Below are 20,235 nucleotides of genomic sequence, written 5' to 3'. Positions count from 1 at the left end.
CTATCATGTTTCTAGCATGACTTAACTTGTTTCTGTCTTGTTAGCAGATTGTTAACATGAATAAGAAGGCTTTAATGTGAATTAGCATATCACTTTTATATTTCTAGCATGACTTGTTTCTATCATGTTAGCAGATTGATAGCATTAGAATGCTTTAATGTGAATTAGCATGTTTCTAAGATACCAATAACAAGAATTAGCATGTTGCTATCATTTTTTTTTAGCATTTATTAACTTGTCGCTGGAAAGAATCAGATTGTTGCAAGCATGTTCCTAGCATGATTTAACATTTCTAGCCTGAATTACAATGTCGTTAGCATATTATATCTCGAATTAACATGTTATGAGCATGTTTCTTGCACAAGTAATCATTCTTATTGCTTATGTTGTTCTGTTTTCTGTTTACCAGTTTGGCATTTAATAGCAGTGGGCATTGCGGGAACCTGCTGGTTGTTTTACATCAGTCATTTGTCAGATGCTATATTTGGCAACATGTTGACTGTAAAGTTTTATATGCACAAATGTAGATTTTGTCAAAGTTTCTGTCTGTTTCAAAGCATTCCCTGCTGAAAAATCCAGCTTAAACCAGCCTAGGCTGGTTGACTGGTTTTAGCTGGTTGACCAGGCTGGTTTTAGAGGGGTTTTGGCCATTTTCAGGCTGGTTTCCAGCCATTTCCAGCCTGGTCTTAGCTGGTCAGGCTGGAAAATGACCAGCCAAATCCAGCTAAAACCAGCTTGACCAGCCTGGTTTAAGCTGGATATAACTGGTTTTGGCTGGACTCCCAGCTTGGCTAGGCTGGTCAAGCTGGTTTTAGCTGGTCATCTCCCAGCCTGACCAGCTAAAACCAGGCTGGAAATGGCTGGAAACCAGCATGGAAGTGGCCAAAACCCCTCTAAAACCAGCCTGGTCGACCAGCTAAAACCAGCCAACCATCCTAGGCTGGTTTAGGCTGGATTTTTCAGCAGGGTTTAAAAATGATCAACATTTTATTTAAATCCATAAAACAGGTAAAAACGAGAAGCAGCCTATAAGTTGCATTGAATGAAACGATCAGCATGAAAAAATATTTAATAAATATATGAAATAAACAGACACACAGCTGCTGTGATTGAACACAGGAGAACGTTAGCAAAATGAGGACAAAGCAGAGCAGAAGCAGGTTTTTCGCTGAAAGTTTTGTCCTTGTCTTTGTGAAGGAGAGACGGTGACACCGTGTGGAGAAAACATTTACCGCAGTTCACTGCTTCTGCATCAAGAGTTTTGCTTCAACCCTAATCAAACATGGGCGATACCACAATATTTTAATGCGATCCGATACCGATACTTTTTGTAAAACAATTTTACGATACCGATACCATTTATTATTTAAAGTTTTTATTTGATTTTTCAAAATGTTAATTAAAACACCATTATATATGTATATATATATATATATATATATATATAAATATATATATAAATAAATATATATATATATATATATATATATAAATATACATTTATAAATATATATAAATAAATTAAAAAAAAAAAAAATATATATATATATATATATATATATATATATATAGTGTGTGTGTGTGTGTGTGTGTGTGTGTGTGATATAGGGCTGATTTATTACTCTGACTTATTTTATTTATTTTTATTTAATTATTATACTATATAATATAAAACTATGTGTATGTGTGTGTGTGTGTGTTATTTTTAATGTAAACTTTATAAATGCTTTGGCAGTACATTTGTCATGCCAATAAAGCAATTATTGAATTATTATTATTGAAAGCACCACAACACAATACTGTACGATACCTCTCTGCCATTGTGCCATTCCATAATGCAGAAGTGCGCAACTTGCGTGTGTCGAGTATGCAAGTTTTCTGATAGACACATGATCGCTCACCTCACGTTCCACTGCGGATTGATTGGTGTAACGTCTTATAAACAATGCGTCACTGACAATCCTGTACACGGCGCTAAAACATTTAGGCCCTAGTTATGCAGAATTTTGTAAAATATAGTTAAAATATCAGTACTTAAAAAAATATCGATACCAAATTATAAGCTAGTATCGTTATATCGATGATATATCAATAAGCTAGTATCGATTTATCCAAATTAAAAGCTGAGTATCGAGTCGGTGCCCTTTGGGTAAGGGTTCGGTGAAGCTGATCAGTGCTTTTAAGATCACCAGAAAGCAACAGGCAGGTGTTTGATTAGGGCTGGAGCTCAATTCTCCAGTAAATTGCCCCTCACAGGTCCCCGAATTATCAATTTGGGATTTTTTTTAATGTATTATTAATGGGGCTGTACTATTTTTACCCAGCTAAGTCTAATTTTGTAAGCCTACTTAAGTCTAATGATGTACATTTTCATAATAAAACACAAGAAATGCTGCAAATATTGATCAAAATCACCACAAGGTCATTTTAATAATCAGATTTCATTTAACAGAAAAATCCAAGAGGGGACCGGTAGTTCATAAAAAAAAGACAAATATACAGAAAAAATAAAGGATGGCTATTGTTTAAATTACTCTCATTCTGATTATGCGTGTATTTGCACTCCAGTAAAATCAGCAGTAGTATAAACGCCGCTGCACTCTTCATCATTATGGCATTCGGTTTCCATGTCTCCGCTAATATACTCCACACACTGCATTGCATTTTTAATAGCGATCCTTGGCAAGAGTCTCAGACTGAACGGATGTGCAGTCAGTCGCTCCGTGTGGACAATCCTGAGCATCATCAGTTTGCTCCAGTCTTCGGTACACGCACTTTTGCTTCTTCATCTATTTCATCCATGATTTTTTCTTGGGATACCGAGTAGAATGTGTAGCCATCTGGAAAACGGCGGTGAAGGGAAATCCTTGAGCAAAAGTTAGGAGAAACACATCTGCTACAACATAACAGGTGATCATTCACATCTTTATTTCAGATCTCTGCATTATCTAATAGACTCTTAGTATTTTGGTTTATTGTTGTGAAAAATTCTGTAAAAATATGAGTGAAATAACGCTTTATTATCATTAACAGTAAAACTGAACATACTGCATTATTATTCTCATCTGTACTTATTAAAATGTATAAAATAATGTGTTTTCATACTTAGTTGTTGTGTATTTTGTATCATTTTCTCTTGCTGACACATCATAGCAAACTGTAAAGATTTAAAATAGGCTCATATTATTCTTGTTTTAGACATTTTAATGCTTTTTTGTGTGAAATCATAGTAAAAAATTAAGTCATTTTTGTGGTTAGAACTTGATATATGAAATTAATGAAAAAAAGGGAAATTCTGATATTTTTTTTGTCAGGGAAATCAAAATAAAACAGCCAAGATGTGGAGAGAAACAACATTTATACAGCATTTACATTTTGTTTTTAAATAAATTGATTAAACAACTGTATTTAATAAATATTATGTTGGATCTATAATAGATTATAGATAATAAATAGCATTATAATAAATACAATATAATAAATAATATTCAGATTAACAAATACTGAAATAATACAAAAAAAAATATATATATAATCTTTATATATTATTTTATAAACTTTTATAAGTTTATATTTTTATTTACATTTCTATATAAAAGTTTTCTTTTAAAAAAAAGAAAAACCACAAATACAAATCATTTTTCATAACAAATTGAGCATTTACAGAATGTGTTGATTTTTTTTTATTTGAATTAGTATATGATAAACAAAATGCTTTCAATAAATATATAATAAACTATAATAAAAATGATAATTAATATACTGAGTTGACTGAACAATATCTGCCTATATCTGAGTTATTTGTTTATTTTTATCATTTTATCAACAACACAAATAAACAAAATAAATGGAAACACTATAAAATAATGCAGTAATGTTAGTTAATCCTTTAACTACGCCACCAAGAAAAAAAAATGTTTGAATTGCATTTCTTAGCTCCTTATGTTGCTACACTTCACCGGTTTATGGTAAAAGTACTGGAATTTATACATATACTGTGAAAAATATGAAGATATGAAGTTTAAGACCAATATTTTGAGTACTAAATCAGCTCTATTTTTTAAAGTATGCCATAAAATATTTAAGATTTTCATTTAAAATGCTTTCTTGTTTTTTTTTTTTTTTACAATAAAACCAAAACCAAGTGTAGTAGTGCAACTGCCTGTTTGATTTTTTTAGTAAACCAACAATAATGTGTGTAAACAATTACTTAAAACATTCATTCATTCATTTTCTTTTCGGCTTAGTCCCTTTATTAATCCGGGGTAGCCACAGCGGAATGAACCGCCAACTTCTCCAGCACATATTTTACACAGAGGATGCCCTTCCAGCTGCAACCCAACTCTGGGAAACATCCACACACACTCATTAACACTCATACACTACAGACAATTTAGCCTACCCAATTCACCTGTACCACATGTGTTTGGACTGTGGGGGAAACCCACGCGAACGCAGGGAGAACATGCAAACTCCACACAGAGCCGAGGCTCGAACCACCGACCTTCTTGTTGTGAGTCGACAGCAATACCTACAAACTAATTCTAACGAAAACTTTATATTTTAATAATGCATTAATGCTGAACTGTACTACAGGGGCGCCTCCAAGGGGTGGCCAGGGGTGGCCACGGCCACCCCTCGGTAAACTCTGGCCACCCCTGTGGCCACCCCTTTGGCCACCCCAATATAATTTTGCGGTTGACATTATTGATTTAAATGAACTTATAAATTCCCAATATTTAGATAAATAAATAAATAAATAAATAAAATGCAGTCACTAAATTATTGTTGGTGTTACTGACGTAGCTCTCCCCCTCTGGTTCAATGCTGGTGAAAGCAAACTGACGCATGCGCGCGGAAAACCATTCTCGCGTGCCTCACGCACTCCTGTGTGAATCCCGGTTGGTTGTTTGCATGCACGCCGACATAATAGGCACCGCTCATGCGCCGTGAAACCGGAGTAACAGCCTTTTGTGTAGAAGTGTCGGCACGCAGCGAGTTTTGAAAGTCGGTTAAAGTTTATATAATATGATGATGATGATGATGTTACTTTCACTAAGCATGCCTTTAAAGCAGAAAGGAGGGATAATGAGTCAGGGAGGTAAGACTTCATAACATGATTTATCAGCCATGATCTGGTCTAAGACCACAGATAATTCTATAATACATTTTTTGTATTCTTTAGAATTGTCATAATTAATTTTCATGCAAAAGGTTTCTTAAGTGATCTTGGCATATCACTCCAGTTGTTGTTTTCCAGTAATATTTAGGACTGATTTCTGTTATTTATTCAGAATATTAATTGTATATTAATATTAATTGTATTTATTTAGAATAAATATAAATAAATTGTTATATTTATTGAATAACAAATCTAACAATTCAAGAGAGGTGGGGGTGTATAGGGTGGTTCGCCCAGGGTGTCATTTAAACTAGAACCACCACTACCCTCCCCGATCGTCCTTGACAGCACGCACACACCTTCAATAGACAGCAATGGCAATTTAATATTTACCTTAAGCTACAGTATATCAATAGAAGAAGCTGCATTAATAAAATGGTTCAAAAAGCAATATGGATAAATAATATTATTAGGTATAGTGAGTGTGTATAGTAATGCCTTTTGTTCAGTTTGTTCATTTGTTTGGGTAATTAATAAACTCATTATTCTTTCATTCATTTTCTTTTCGGCTTAGTCCCTTTATTAATCCAGGGTCACCACAGCAGAATGAACCGCCAACTTATCTAGCACATTTTTACACAGCGGATGCCCTTCCAGCTGCAACCCATCACTGGGAATAATGAACTCATTAATCTTCATTAATTTTAGACATGGCATATCTCGTATGATGTACAATAAAGGCACGTAAAAAAAGAAGTTATTTATACAGTATATGAAAAGTGTTTTTAAACTAAACATAGATTTTTATTTGGTTTGCACATGTACTTGCTGAATTATTTCAAAGAATGAATTGCAATATTTCAAGTAGAATTAATTAAATGAATAAAAACTACATTATTTCATTTACCAGAAACAAAAATATAACATTACACTGAATTCATTATTTTTTTTGTGTGCCACCCCAAGATTTGGTGTGGCCTCTTCTGGCCACCCCTAAGAAAATTTTCTGGGGGCGCCACTGCTGTACTATGATTTTTAAAGGCTTTACAAAATGATTAATACTTAGTTGATGTTAGAAAAGACATCAACTAAGGGACCATTGTTCTAAAGTGTTACCAAATAAATAGTTAAATTAAAAAATGATTTATATAACATACCCAAATCCACTGCTCATCATCATGACATCAGCACTCTTCACATTGTAAGATCATGTAACTTTCACGCACGTGTAGTAATCTGAATAAACATACCTCACTCATTCATTCACTCACTCACTCACTCACTCACTCACTCATTCATTCACACTAGTGAGAGTAGTAATCACCTCACTGTGTCTCCCAGCAGTAGTAACAGCAGTCAGTGCTGCTGACATAACCTTGTGTAACAGAGGTAACTTAAAGGATACAGATACCGAGCACCACCGCGCCGATAGCGAGTCCTGTCGCCACATTTCTGCCCCGAAGCTTGTCTGTTTTCTTCTTCCACTGCGCCATTTCCACCTGCCGGATGAACTGCAGCTGTTCTTTGGTCAGGGCTTCTTTTGTCGGGTCAATTCTCTTGGCAAACTGGGCTTCGGGTTTGGGCTCCCCTTGACTACTCTTGTCTGCCATGTTTGAGGCGCTGCTGTCTGACGTAACGCAGGGCTATTTTGCACGTCAATGATGCGCCGCATTTGCGCAACTCTACAAATATAAAGACTTGGCATTTCTTCTTCCCACATAGATATAACATAACAACAGCAATAATAATAATAATAATAATAATTTTTAAATAACAATTATATATATATATATATATATATATATATATATATATATATATATATATATATATATATATATATATATATATATATATAAATAACAAAAAAGATTAATTAACAGATAAAAAAGAGTTACTTTAAATAATAAATAAATAAATAATCTATAAATAAATCCATATATTCCTGCATAAATCAAACAATACATAATAACTTTCTAAATAAATAAATGAGGAAATAAATCCATAAATTCATGCATAAATATGCAAATAAATAAATATGCAAAAATAAATTAACAAGTAAATAAATCCGTAAATTCCAGCATAAATCAAACAATAAATAAATAACTATCAAAATAAATAAATCAGTAAATAAATCTATAAATTCATGCATAAATATGCAAATAAATAAATAAATAAATAAAGATGCAAAAATAAAAAACAAGTAAATAAATCCATAAAGTACTGCATAAACAAAACAATAAATAAATGAATGTCAAAATAAATAAATAAATGAGTAAATATAGGGGATGCTGCACACTGGTGGTGGTGTGGAGAGACCCTCCTCATGATTGTGAAGCACTTTGGGTGTTTGGCCATACACAATAAATGCGCTATATAAATACCAAATATACATTACATTACATGACATGACATTACATAAATAAATTCATAAATCCATGTATAAATATGCAAATAAATAAATAAACAAACAAGTAAACAAATCTATAAATTCCTGCATAAATTAAACAATAAATAAATAATTAAACACGCAAATAATAAAAAATCCATAAATTCCTGCATAAATAAAACAATAAATAAATAAACAAACAAACAAATATGCAAATAAATAAATAAATAAAATCCCCAAATTTCTGCATAAATTAAACAATAGATAAATAGGCAAATAAATAAGTAAATAAATCAATAAAATAAATACATATGCACAACATATATATAAACACATCCTGCAAAAATAAATATTATTCCACCAACATGTATTTTATTAATCTGCCCGCACTATTAATTATTTATATTTTTATTTATGCAGAAATTTGTAGATGTATATTTATTTATGGTTATTATGGTTTTATTTATACAGGAACTTGTAGATCTATTTATTTATTCATTTATTTATTTACGTATTTATTTAATTATGCTTTTTAATGCAGAAATTTGCGTATTTATTTATTTATTCATTCATTTATTTATTTGGGCATTTATTTATTTAGGCAGGAATTTGTGGACTCCATTCATTTATTTAGTTGCGTATTTAGGCCTATGTATGTATTTATTAATTTATCGTTTTATTTAAGCTGGAATTTGAGGATTTATTTATTTATTTATTGTTTTTGCGGGTTTCGTCCTCCATAATCACAGTCATTATGCTAATTAATTTATGATTTTTGAAAACTAAACCTGTTTAATTTAACCTTTTCTAAAATATATTATTTATATTGCCAAGTTATTAAGTATTAAAGTGACATGCTGCAAAGTAAAATATTTTGACAGTATTTAAACCTCTCTTGGTGATAACGGAAGAATCGGGCTGCTTCTGCGTTAAAGGCGCCCCCTGCAGGTCGGAAAGCGGTTTCAAGCGATTACTTTTGAGTGACAATCGATTAATCTTTCGAAAGAAATGGCAAAAAATACCATGTTTTCATTCCCCACTAGAGACCAGAGAAACCTCAGCTTTGGAGAGGTGTCTTTAGACATTTTAACCGACATTCTGTCCAACCTCAACAACAAAAACAAATCCAATTTGGAGAAGGTGTCAAATATGTGTGGCTGTCTGAAAGAAAGGAGAATAGTAGGTGAGTGTTTGTTTGCCTCAAATTATAGATAATGATGTGATATTTTCAGAATCTCCTGTAAAATACAGTACTTGTTACTATACTATGGTAATTATAGTGTCAAATGACACTAACGTGTCGATCTGTAGTTAAGTTTTGTGGTAAGTTTGTAAGGCCAAGACTCGCTTTACATACAGAAATTTCCCCATAACTGATTGATATATAATCTGTTATTGATTCATGTGCTAGATATCCAAACGTACAAAAACGATAAACACATACTTCCTGAAAGGTTTGCCATAAAAAGGCAATGACACAATTCAATTAGGATAACCCCATCTCATTTCAAGAGGTCCCATAAGATCATGAAAAAAACCCCATATATATATATATATATATATATATATATATATATATATATATATATATATATATATATATATATATATATATATATATATATATATGAGCAATTCCAGCGTTATGGATGTGACATTTGCAGTAAAAACTCAAAACATAATTTCACACAGAAAGTATATGTTGACATTGTAACGAAACTTCTGTTTATATTTTCCAAAATAGCTCACCACAGAGTTCTGGTAGCAGAAAAATATCAATATGTAAACATGTTTTATATTTTAAATTAGGAAAATAAACATGCGTTATGGATGTGACAAAAAAAGTTTGCGAATTTACAATGGACAACAGATTATTTAGAAATTCTGACAGTTAAACTGCACAACTCAAAAGAAACAATGCTCATCAAACAGGTATGAATCGGCTCACTTTAGAATTATAATGATTGATTTTATTTTATTTGACATTTTTGCATTTATGAAGAAAAAGTGTCGTTATGGATGTGACACATTTCCCTTATGGATGTGACAGCTGTGAAATAGCCACTTGTGTGATTTTGGCAAATTAAATATAATAGTTTGAAATACTGACAGATACATTTACGAGTATTTTTACAGTACTGTAAAATACTTGCTAACACAAAAAATGTAGAAACGGTTTGTCTATTTTGGTGAAAACTAAATTATTTTTTATGGCAATGGTTGACATTTGCATGGAATTGCCCATATATATATATATATATATATATATATATATATATATATATATATATATATATATATATATATATATATATATATAACATAATTACAAAACATAACTAACAAACACCATAAATAACTGAATGTGGAATATAAATGTGTTTTTGTCTTCATTTAAACGTAATACACACTGCAAAAAATGCTTTTCTACTTAGATTTTTTGTCTTGTTTCTAGTCCAAATATCTACAAATGTTTAAATCCTGAAGCATTTTCTAGACAAGCAAAACATATTGTCTTGTTTTAAGAAATAATATGCCAAAATGAAGTGAGTTTTTCTTCAAATCAAGCAAAATAATCTGCCAATGGGGTAAGCAAAATAATCTTATCACAAATCGAAAAACAAGATTATTTTGCTCACCCCATTGGCAGATTATTTTGCTTGATTTGAAGAAAAACTCGCTTCATTTTGGCATATTATTTCTTAAAACAAGACAATATGTTTTGCTTGTCTAGAAAATGCTTCAGGATTTAAACATTTGTGGATATTTGGACTAGAAACAAGACAAAAAATCTAAGTAAGAAAAGCATTTTTTGCAGTGCATTAAAATAGACAATACGTTTGGTGCATTCTCCACTAATTCAATAAAGTTATTGTTTATTAGTAATCAAAATTTAGTGTTGTGATCTTGTTTTAAAAAGAAGTAGATTTGCATTCAAACCTACAACAAATTAGACTTAGGCCCTTACTGTATGTAAATTAATCACGGTTTTACTGCAAAAAAAAAATCCAAACAAATTATTGTTGTTGTATACCATGGTAACCCCTAGTAAAACATGGTTCTTTACACTAATCACAGTACTCATTGCCTTTATGGTAAGACTGTGGTTATATCAGTGGCAATCAATACACCACAAAATCTCGATTACTTCACATTTACTATAGTAAATTTATGGTTGTATACTATGTCAAGCCCTACCCTGCTAAAAAATCCAGCTTAAACCAGCCTAGGCTGGTTGGCTGGTTTTAGCTGGTCGACCAGGCTGGTTTTAGAGGGGTTTTGGCCACTTCCAGGCTAGTTTCCAGCCATTTCCAGCCTGGTTTTAGCTGGTCAGGCTGGAAAATGACCAGCTAAATCCAGCTAAAACCAGCTTGACCAGCCTGGTTTAAGCTGGACATAGCTGGTTTTGGCTGGGCTTCCATTAATTAAGCATGATTGTGCTACACTAGTCAAAGTCTACTCATTGCAGTTATGGTAAAACTGTGGTGAAATCAGTACAACACAAAACCATGATGACTTCACATTTACTTTAATGAATTCATGGTTCATTTTCATAAGGGAAAGTTCTGAAAATTGAAAGAATGTATCCTAAAAATAAAGTGATAAAACTAGTATTGTACTACTTCTTTGTCCGAATCTTTCCAGATTTTATAATGTTGATATTGTTTGTGTGTTTTATCACCGTTGTCTGTTTTTTTTCCCCCACAGAATGTGTGTTTCTTCTTTGTGAGGAGCTGGGATTGAGCCCTGTGGTCGCATATCAGGCCATCGAAATACTGGAGAGGTAATTTTAAGATTCTTAAATGAAAAGTGTTTACTGTACAGCCATTTAAAACACCATCTTATTGTCATACTGTAGGTTTACAGCCAAACATATTGAAGATCTGATCCGCAGCCGCAATTATTCATCTGACACTGAGGACACCAGAAACTGTGCAGATCTCATCTTCCAAACGCTCAAGCACAAGTTCTTCCTGTTCATCATTTCAAGCATTCAGATCGCCAGCAAACTGGATCTGTACACCAATGTATGTTTATCTGATATCCAAAATTCTACATTACGCTGCTATTGACTCTCTAATCTGTATTTGTCTATAGGTCGTCAACAATGACATTGCGATGCGATTTCTGCAGGCGCTCAGTTACCCTTCCTCTAAAAAGCAGCTCTTGGACTCTGAGATTTTCATTTTAAAAACGCTCAACTTTAATCTGAACGTCCCCAATCCTGTTACGTACGTGGAGACCCTTTTGGAAGTGCTGGGTAAGCTGTTTTTATTTGGGCTGCATCTATAACCTTAAATACGAATGGTCTGGGGCGAAGCAATGGCGCAGTAGGTAGTGCTGTCGCCTCACAGCAAGAAGGTCGCTGGGTCGCTGGTTCGAGCCTCGGCTCAGTTGGCGTTTCTGTGTGGAGTTTGCACATTCTCCTTGCGTTCGCGTGGGTTTCCTCTGGGTGCTCTGGTTTCCCCCACAGTCCAAAGACATGTGGTACAGGTGAATTGGGTAGGCTAAATTGTCCGTAGTGTATGAGTGTGTGTGTGGATGTGTGTGTTGATGTTTCCCGGAGATGGGTTGCGGCTGGAAGGGCATTCTCTGCATAAAAACTTGCTGGATAAGTTGGCGAATGTGTGGCGACCCTGGAATAATAACGGGACTAAGCCGACAAGACAATGAATGAATGAATGAACAAATGGTCTGGAATAGGGCTGCATGATATATTGTTTCAGCATGGATATCGTAATGTTCATTCGCAATAGTCAAATCGCAAGATATGCAATGCCGAGTCTGGATTATACTTAATCATCTCCATGTGTTTCTGAGGCATGTGACTGTACAGAAATAGTAGCCTTTGTAATTTTAATAACGATTAATTTTATTTAATTATTTATACAATGAAGACTACGCAGTATACCGAATACCGAAAGACTCCTCGGAAAACCAAAAAACACGGTTTATTTCATTTGTATGTTTTTTTAATTGTTATATTTGTGTATGTAGATTGTTTATTATATTTATATTTGCCGGCACACAATGTCATAAGACGTTAATATTAGGTTACATTTAGGTTGTGACGTCAGGTGACCAAAATTCTATATCTAGCCAGTGTCTAAGGACGTTATTTTGATGTCCAGTAACGACATTAAATGATGTTGATATTTTATTGAATGTAGGTGTTGGAAAGTGACCAAAATCCAACGTCGAGCCAACATCTTAAACCAATGTCATATTGACGTCAAATACTGACATTTGTTCGTCAGGTATGGCAACCAAAATCCAACATCTGATAGAAGTCACAGTAGTAACGTCCAGACAACGTCAAGCTGTAACATCATTAGACGTTGATATTTGGTTGGACATTGACGTCGGTCTGACGGTCTACTCCTCCAACCAAAAATCCCCGCTAGTGCCAGTACTCGAACCTGCGACCTTTTGATCCCAAGTTTAACTGTCTAACCATTAGGCCATGACTTACAAGTTAATTGCACGCACGCACGCACGCACGCACGCACGCACGCACGCACGCACGCACGCACGCACGCACGCACGCACGCACGCACGCACGCACGCACGCACGCACGCACGCACGCACGCACGCACGCACGCACGCACGCACGCACGCACGCACGCACGCACGCACGCACCATTAGGCCATGACTTACAAGTTAATTGCACGCACGCACGCTAGGAACATCACAATTATTTTACATTTTGTAAAAGGGGCATAATAGGTGCCCTTTAGACGTAGTACTTATTTAAAATACAACTTTAACGATGTGATTAGTAATCAGTAATAATTAAATTATTTTCGGTAAATTACCCAACATTCATTGTTTGTGTTTTCACACAGGCCACAATGACGCATCTGTCCCTGTTGCACAACTACATGACCAGTGTGTGCCTGTGCTGCAGTTTATTTACCTACAGAGGGAGACAATCTACAACTCATTGCTCATTGCTGCCATTGGATGTCCCAGTCCTTCCCATGAGCAAAGGTACAGAGTTTTCTCAAAGCTTCTTCCAAAAGCTCCTGAGGTCATTCATCAGTAGGTTGTGTGCATTAATTCGGACAGTGGCAAAATCGGGCAAATTTATACCAGCAAGTAGGGCTGAACAATTGCAGTGTGTGTATCTGTAATAGTCACATCACAGGATTAGATTATTTATTGAAGATTCAAAGATAAAGACAGTATATATATATATATATATATATATATATATATATATATATATATATATATATATATATATACACATACATACAGTGAAAGTCAGAATTATTAGGCCCCCTTTGAATTTTATTTAAATTTTTTTTATATTTCCCAAATGAGAGCAAGGAAATTTTCACAGTATGTCTGATAATATTTTTTCTTCTGGAAAAAAAAAACATCTTTAAAAAACATTTTAAGGTCAATATTATTAGCCCCTGTAAGTTATATATTTTTTCGATAGTCTACAGAACAAACCATCGTTATACAAAAGACTTGGCTAATTACCCTAACCTGCCTTGTTAACTTAATTAACCTAGTTAGGCCTTTAAATGTCACTTTAAGCTGTATAGAAGTGTCTTGAAAACTATCTAGTCTAAGATAAACTAAATCAGTTATTAGAAATGTGTTATTAAAGCACTGTTTATTTATTTATTTATTTTTGCTGGTAATTTATTATAATTTATGCAGATGCACTGCACAGAAAATTACGTGATCATCTCAGTCGATCTAAATGAATGAAATCTTTCTTAAACAGATCTATTCAAATCATCAGGTGAAATTATTTTCATATCACAATATATATCAGAACAAAACAAAATATTGCAATGTCCGATTTTTCCAGTATCGTGCAGCCCTGCCAGCAACATTTTAACGATTAAACATTACCTATTAAACCGGGGGTTCCCAAACTTTTCAGCCCGCGACCCCCAAAATGACAATGCCAGTGACTCGCGACCCCCAATATCTTCTGAGGTGGTCATAAATACAGAAACCTTGCATGCAATGGCACACACACACACACACCATAGACCCAAGTCTATTCTTCGTTTAATTTTTTAATTGTATGTCAGTGCTGTAAATGGGCCAGAAAGTTTAACCTGGTATTATAAAATCAATCTGCTACATCTGGCGCTATTGCCTAGTCTTTAATCTAATGTAATCACCCCAGGGGTCACAATACAATAGAACTAGTAACAAGCTACTATTGTAAATATAGTATATAGTAACTAAAAACTATATATTTTTTTCTCTTCAGTAAGTTATGGATGAAATATGGACATTCTTATGGTTTAATAAAAATAAATAGATTTTTGAAATCACCAGGCGAACCGCCTCCATTGTCCTACGACCCCCAGAACCACTGTATTAAACAATTATAACAATTGCTAGACTTTTTATAATCTATATATCTATGTTCTTTTATGTCAAAAGGAAATTTTCTTTAAAGAAAAATACCTCTCGTTTGTCATTACGTTTGATGATTTGGGTCACGTGATTCATATTTCGTGCTCCTGAACATTCTTCAAAATATCTTCTTTTGTGCTGAACAGAAGCTCATGCAGGTTTTAAATCAATTAAAGGTCAGTAAATGCTAGTAAATGCTCATTTTCAGATGAACTTTTAATTTGTAATTTTGCTGTTGTGGACTGCCTTTGAAACCTCCCTGTTGTATAAATATTGACGGTTAATATTCAGTGTTTATTTTAATCTTGCATATTTCCTTTTATGCTCTCTGTGAACCCGCATGAAGGATTAATTTCAGTCGATTCATTTGCATTAATAGAGCTTTCAGCTGCCTTTTCAAGTTTTCATGGCAGCAGCTGTGTTTGTTCTTGTTTTGCAAATTAGTTCAATTCTTCATAATATTCGTAACCGTCTCTTAATCTTCCCCAGAGCGATGAAACACGCTGACTCTCATAAGTGAATCAAACTGATGCTCTTAATGTCGTTCACTGTCAAAAAATGCTGGCTTCCACACAGGTTTGCACATTATATCGTTTCAGCATCCATATTGCAATGTGTGCATCCGGAATAGTCATATCGCAGGATGTATATTATAATCAGTGCCTAGTTTAATTATAATAGAGTAAAAGTTTATCATTCATTCATTCATTTTCTGCCACTTTTCTGGGGCTGTGTCACGGGGGCAGCAGTCTTAGGAAAGAACCTTAGACTTCCCTCAGCTTAGACTCTGAACACCCTAGCAACCGCATAGCAACACCTTAGCAACCACTTAGCAACGCCTTAGTTACCACCTAATAATACCTTAGCAACCACCTAGCATCACCTTAACCAAAGAACTTAGGCCGTTTCTCAATATGCGTTCTTGTCTGTACTTGCGTTCTTGTGGCCTCGTGAAACGTCATCAACCGTCGCCAAAGTACTGTTTCAATTCAAAGTTCACATCTTTCCAAGTACACATGAAATTCCCGGATGTGTACTTCCTCTGGCCTTTAGCCAAGGATGCATCGAGAGGTGACTTGTGCGAACATTCGGAGCTCAGGTATCCCAGAATGCATTGCAGTGTAACCAGCGAAAGCTAATGGCGGAGGAGGAAACCCGCACGGTTTTGCAAATACTCCTTTACTGTGTCACAAAATAAAGTTTTAAGTGTTTTTCAGGCGAGAATGTAGTTGTTTTTAACTGGAATCGGCAGTTTACTCACAAAAATAGCGCTTCTTTAACGATTCGGCTCAGCTTATGCGGACTCCGACTCCCAGCCTGCCAGCGGGAGCTCCGTCATCAGCTCCCCCGCCAGAGCAGCTTTAATTCGGCCAGGCCATCTCGGTCGTACCGCTGGATCTCATCTCTCCATTGTAGTTAAAACATGATATTTAATACATCTTGTGAATATCTAACGGACAGTTTTTGGTCTTATAAATCTATTATTTGTTCTCAGGTGTACTATTTTGGCAGTGTTATTTTGTTACCTTTTATAATTGTCTTTAATTATGTTACCGTGTTGTACGCTGTTTGTCTTTGTTTACCAAATTGCTTGACGTAATCTTTATTTCTAATCGTGTATGTCTTTATTTCTTATTTTGTGTATAATTACCATTGTAGTTTAATAAATCTGATAATCAAAGAAATGTGTATAATAACTCATTTTAATTCACATTTATATGAATATATGTGTACATTTTCTTAAATCAAAAATTTAGATTTATAATATTAATGTAATATTTATTAAATCATTTTATTGTTAATGTACAGTGAAACTGATGAATCCATGGTGAGGTAAGTGACGTTATAAAGTACACTGCCGTTCCATTTGAAGAAGTACCCGACTTGTGTCTCCGCGTCCTCGGGAGTTCGTTCTTCCAAGTCTGAACTTGGCAAGTCTGAACTTCCAAGGACGCAAGTCCGAACTTTGCGTACTTGGTATTGAGAAAACAGCCTTAGAATCACCAAGAGGCGGCACTCTAGTGCAATTCGGGAAACAGCCATTTTGGAATGAAAACTCCAATAGAACAGCAGCATGTTATAAGTCTGTAAAATAAACTATTAAAAGTGTTGATGATTGTGATAGTAAGTGTTGTATTGTCGTCTTTCAGGTTGTATCTCAGCTTCAATGCGCTTTTTAAATCAATGAATAAAAAACAAAGCAGCCGCTTGCCATCGCGACAGCAATAAGATCAAATGGACAGCCGACCGCTTTCACTCCAAAATGGCAGAATCTCGGGCTGACGCTGGGCGCTGCTGTCGCAATAGAACGTTATATTGAGTGTCGGCCCTTGGTCATTCTAAGCTCTTTGCCTTTAAAATGACCTAGAACACCTTAGCAACAACCTAGCAACCGTTTAGAACACCTTAGCAACAACCTAGCAACACCTTAGTAGCTACCTAGAACACCCTACCAACACCTTAGCAACCACTTAGAACATCCCATAGATATATACATTAGATAACGCCTGGCCTATTGTTGTCTATTGGATGGAATGCGTCAATAGCGCCGCCATCTTGGTACAGGGTAGCGCTCCTTTGAAATGAATGCGGGACCAAGGTACAGTGGAAGACTGTGGTCATCCAAAGCCAGAGATATACACATATACACACATATCTATGATCGGGAGTTTTCCTGGATGTTAGTATGTAATTTTTTTTTTCTAAATACGAAAATTATAATTTTACATCACTTTTCAACATTGATGGATCAGTGATCGCACGGGCATTCCTGACAAAAAGTTTGTGTTTGTGTGTACAGAAATGTACTATTCACCCTCCCTGTTAAATTTGATCTAATCATGTCCTGAAACACAGCTCCTCTCCTGCTTTCACTTCTCATACTGACGGAAGGAGCGATTCGCTTGTGAATGAATCCCCCGAACGACTCTTTCACTAACGTTAGCCGACAATAATACAAGTTTCTGGCAGCGCAGCATCTCGTTTTCATATTTCTTTTGCATTGTTTGCTGATTTTATTCAACAAAACTAGCATAAGCCGAGTGTTTAGTGCGAGTTAGAGCTTCTTTGCCTTATGGTGAATGCAGTAAGTGACTGTCATCATCAATAACGTTACCTGATTAGCACAAAAGTTCAGAACATACAAAAACAGAAAAAACTTAATATTACCTATGAAATGTTCTGCCTTTGTGCTTTGTTTTCTTTGTTTGCTCGTTACTACACCCGTAGACAGCACTAAAGTCCAGCATCTTCACGTAATAACACTGTCTTGACTAGTGCGGTTGAATGACATTTGTCCTGGGAGCACTGTACCAATGTGGCGGCGCTATTGACGCATGCTCAGGGTCCCTATGCGATATCTAGTGTATAAATCTATGAGAACATCCTAGCAACACCTTAGCAACCACCTAGAACACCCTATGAACTGCCTAGCAACCAACAAGAACACCTTAGCAACCACCTAGAACAATCAAGCAATCACCTGGCAACATCTTAATTACACTAAGAACACCCTAGCAACACCCTAACAAGAAACATGCGAATCCATACTAGAAACATGCTAACACATATGTAGTTACAGTATCTATCTGTGCCGACTGTTTCAAATGTCTTAAAAACGACTTCAATGATTTAAACATTTAAACTACTTTAAACTTTCAGACAAGGCTTTCTCAAGCCACTATAAAGTTTGTCTACAAACTTTACTTTTCTAGTTGTTATTTTTATACATATTTCCTATATTTTCTGTTTGTTTTTAATAAGTAGACTGCTTGATTATATATTGTGCACAAGTCTTAGGTCAGCAAAGCTAGTATAGTGCTCAGTGCTGTTTATTACAGATGCACACATTGTGATATCGATGCTGAAACGAAATATTGTTCATCCTTAATTTACATGCTTCACCTCGAACAAGGTCGTAAATCATTCTGAGGCAAACATCGCTAGGGTTTTATGTACTCGCTGCTGTAGCTTGGGGAATTTGAAGTATGTCTTGTGTTTGTTGACAGAGCCAAGTTTGTGTCGGTGACAGAGGACTTCATGCTTTTGGGAGTTGGAGTCATCGCTGTGGCCGCCTTTATTCATCATATCTCAACGTGTGAAAAGGTACCGAAAACTCCCACCGAATCTAGATCATGATTCAGCTGCGAAGCGTATTTAAATATTTATTACCCGCCTCAATATTGAGAGTCTCGCAGGATTGTAGTTGTTTGGTTGATGTGTGTGCTGCAGGTGGTGGAGGAGCTGACAGAAATCACAGGCATTTCAGCCCAGAGCATCATGGACTTTGCGCATGTCACACTGATGCACATCACCGACAACACATCCAAGTGATGATTTTTTAGTGTGTTAAAATAGTCTGAAACAATCGGTTGTCTAGAATATGGGAATAAAATAATAATAATAGGGGAATAATAATATAAAATAATAGGTGAATAGATTAGAGTTGTTAGAGGACTGAACTATAAAAATGCTTTACTTAAATGTTTTGTTTCTAGTCAAGATATTAAAAAAATTCTTCAATCAAGAAGCGTTTTCTGCACAAGCAAAAGGAATAATGTTTTGTTTTAAGAAATAAAATGCCAAAATTAAGTGAGTTTTTCCTTAAAACAAGCTAAATAATCTGTCAGTGGGGTAAGCAACATGATCGTGCTTTCATTATGATCATTTTGCTTTAGCCCATTGGCAGATTAATTTGCTTGTTTTAAGAAAAAACTCACTTCACGCATTATTATTTCTTTAAACAAGGCAATATTTGCTTGTCTAGAAAATGCTTCTTGATTTAATTAAGAGTTTGTAGATATTTGGACTAAAAACATGACCGAAATATCTAAGTAAGTAATCTAAGCTGCAAAAAATGCTTTTCTTACTTGAAGTTTTGCCTGGTTTTTAGTCCAAATAAAAATATCTTAAAATATATCTAAAACAAACAAATAAATATCTTAATCATTTTATTTTAGTCCAAATAAAAATACCTAAAATAAATCTAATAAATAAATAAATAAATATCTTAATCGTTTTATTTTAGTCCAAATAAAAATACCTAATATAAATCTAATAAGTAAATAAATATCTTAATCGTTTTATTTTAGTCCAAATAAAAATACCTAAAATAAATCTAATAAATAAATAAATATCTTAATCGTTTTATTTTAGTCCAAATAAAAATACCTAATATAAATCTAATAAGTAAATAAAAAAATAAAAAAATATCAAATTGTTTTATTTTAGTCAGAATAAAAATACCTAAAATCTAATAAGTAAATAAATAAATAAATAAATATCAAAATTGTTTTATTTTAGTCTAAATAAAAATACCTAAAATAAATCTA

At 34.3% G+C, this 20,235-nt stretch overlaps 2 protein-coding genes across 2 annotated transcripts; one reads left to right on the top strand and one right to left on the bottom strand.

Moving 5' to 3' along the window:
* Nucleotides 1–2,405: 2,405 nt before the first annotated feature.
* Nucleotides 2,406–6,751, bottom strand: coa3a (cytochrome C oxidase assembly factor 3a). Its single transcript, NM_001114916.3, has 2 exons — nt 6,528–6,751; nt 2,406–2,840 (listed from the first exon to the last, which is right to left on the bottom strand). The coding sequence occupies exons 1-2, from the start codon at nt 6,730–6,732 to the stop codon at nt 2,746–2,748; spliced, it is 300 nt and encodes a 99-aa protein (NP_001108388.2). The 5' UTR covers nt 6,733–6,751; the 3' UTR covers nt 2,406–2,745.
* Nucleotides 6,752–8,423: 1,672 nt separating this feature from the next.
* On the top strand, nt 8,424–19,973 carry cntd1 (cyclin N-terminal domain containing 1). Its single transcript, XM_087275778.1, has 8 exons — nt 8,424–8,459; nt 8,555–8,694; nt 11,220–11,295; nt 11,371–11,539; nt 11,610–11,772; nt 13,360–13,504; nt 18,913–19,009; nt 19,136–19,973. Exons 2-8 carry the CDS (start codon nt 8,661–8,663, stop codon nt 19,235–19,237), a joined length of 786 nt encoding a protein of 261 aa, XP_087131904.1. The 5' UTR covers nt 8,424–8,459; nt 8,555–8,660; the 3' UTR covers nt 19,238–19,973.
* Nucleotides 19,974–20,235: the final 262 nt, after the last annotated feature.

This window comes from Danio rerio, chromosome 12 (assembly GCF_052040795.2).
Source record: "Danio rerio strain M-AB ecotype USA chromosome 12, GRCz13ab, whole genome shotgun sequence".
NCBI lineage: Eukaryota > Metazoa > Chordata > Actinopteri > Cypriniformes > Danionidae > Danio > Danio rerio.
This window is presented reverse-complemented; position numbering and strand designations above follow the sequence as displayed.

Excerpts from the sequence above, each read along its gene's own strand:
- coa3a (NM_001114916.3), bottom strand. The coding sequence starts at position 6,732 with ATGGCAGACAAGAGTAGTCAAGGGGAGCCCAAACCCGAAGCCCAGTTT. Across the intron at positions 2,841-6,527 it reads CGCGGTGGTGCTCGGTATCT|ATGGCTACACATTCTACTCG; the intron begins GTATCCTTTAAG and ends GCCGTTTTCCAG.
- cntd1 (XM_087275778.1), top strand. The coding sequence starts at position 8,661 with ATGTGTGGCTGTCTGAAAGAAAGGAGAATAGTAG. Across the intron at positions 11,296-11,370 it reads GCCATCGAAATACTGGAGAG|GTTTACAGCCAAACATATTG; the intron begins GTAATTTTAAGA and ends GTCATACTGTAG. Across the intron at positions 11,540-11,609 it reads AACTGGATCTGTACACCAAT|GTCGTCAACAATGACATTGC; the intron begins GTATGTTTATCT and ends ATTTGTCTATAG.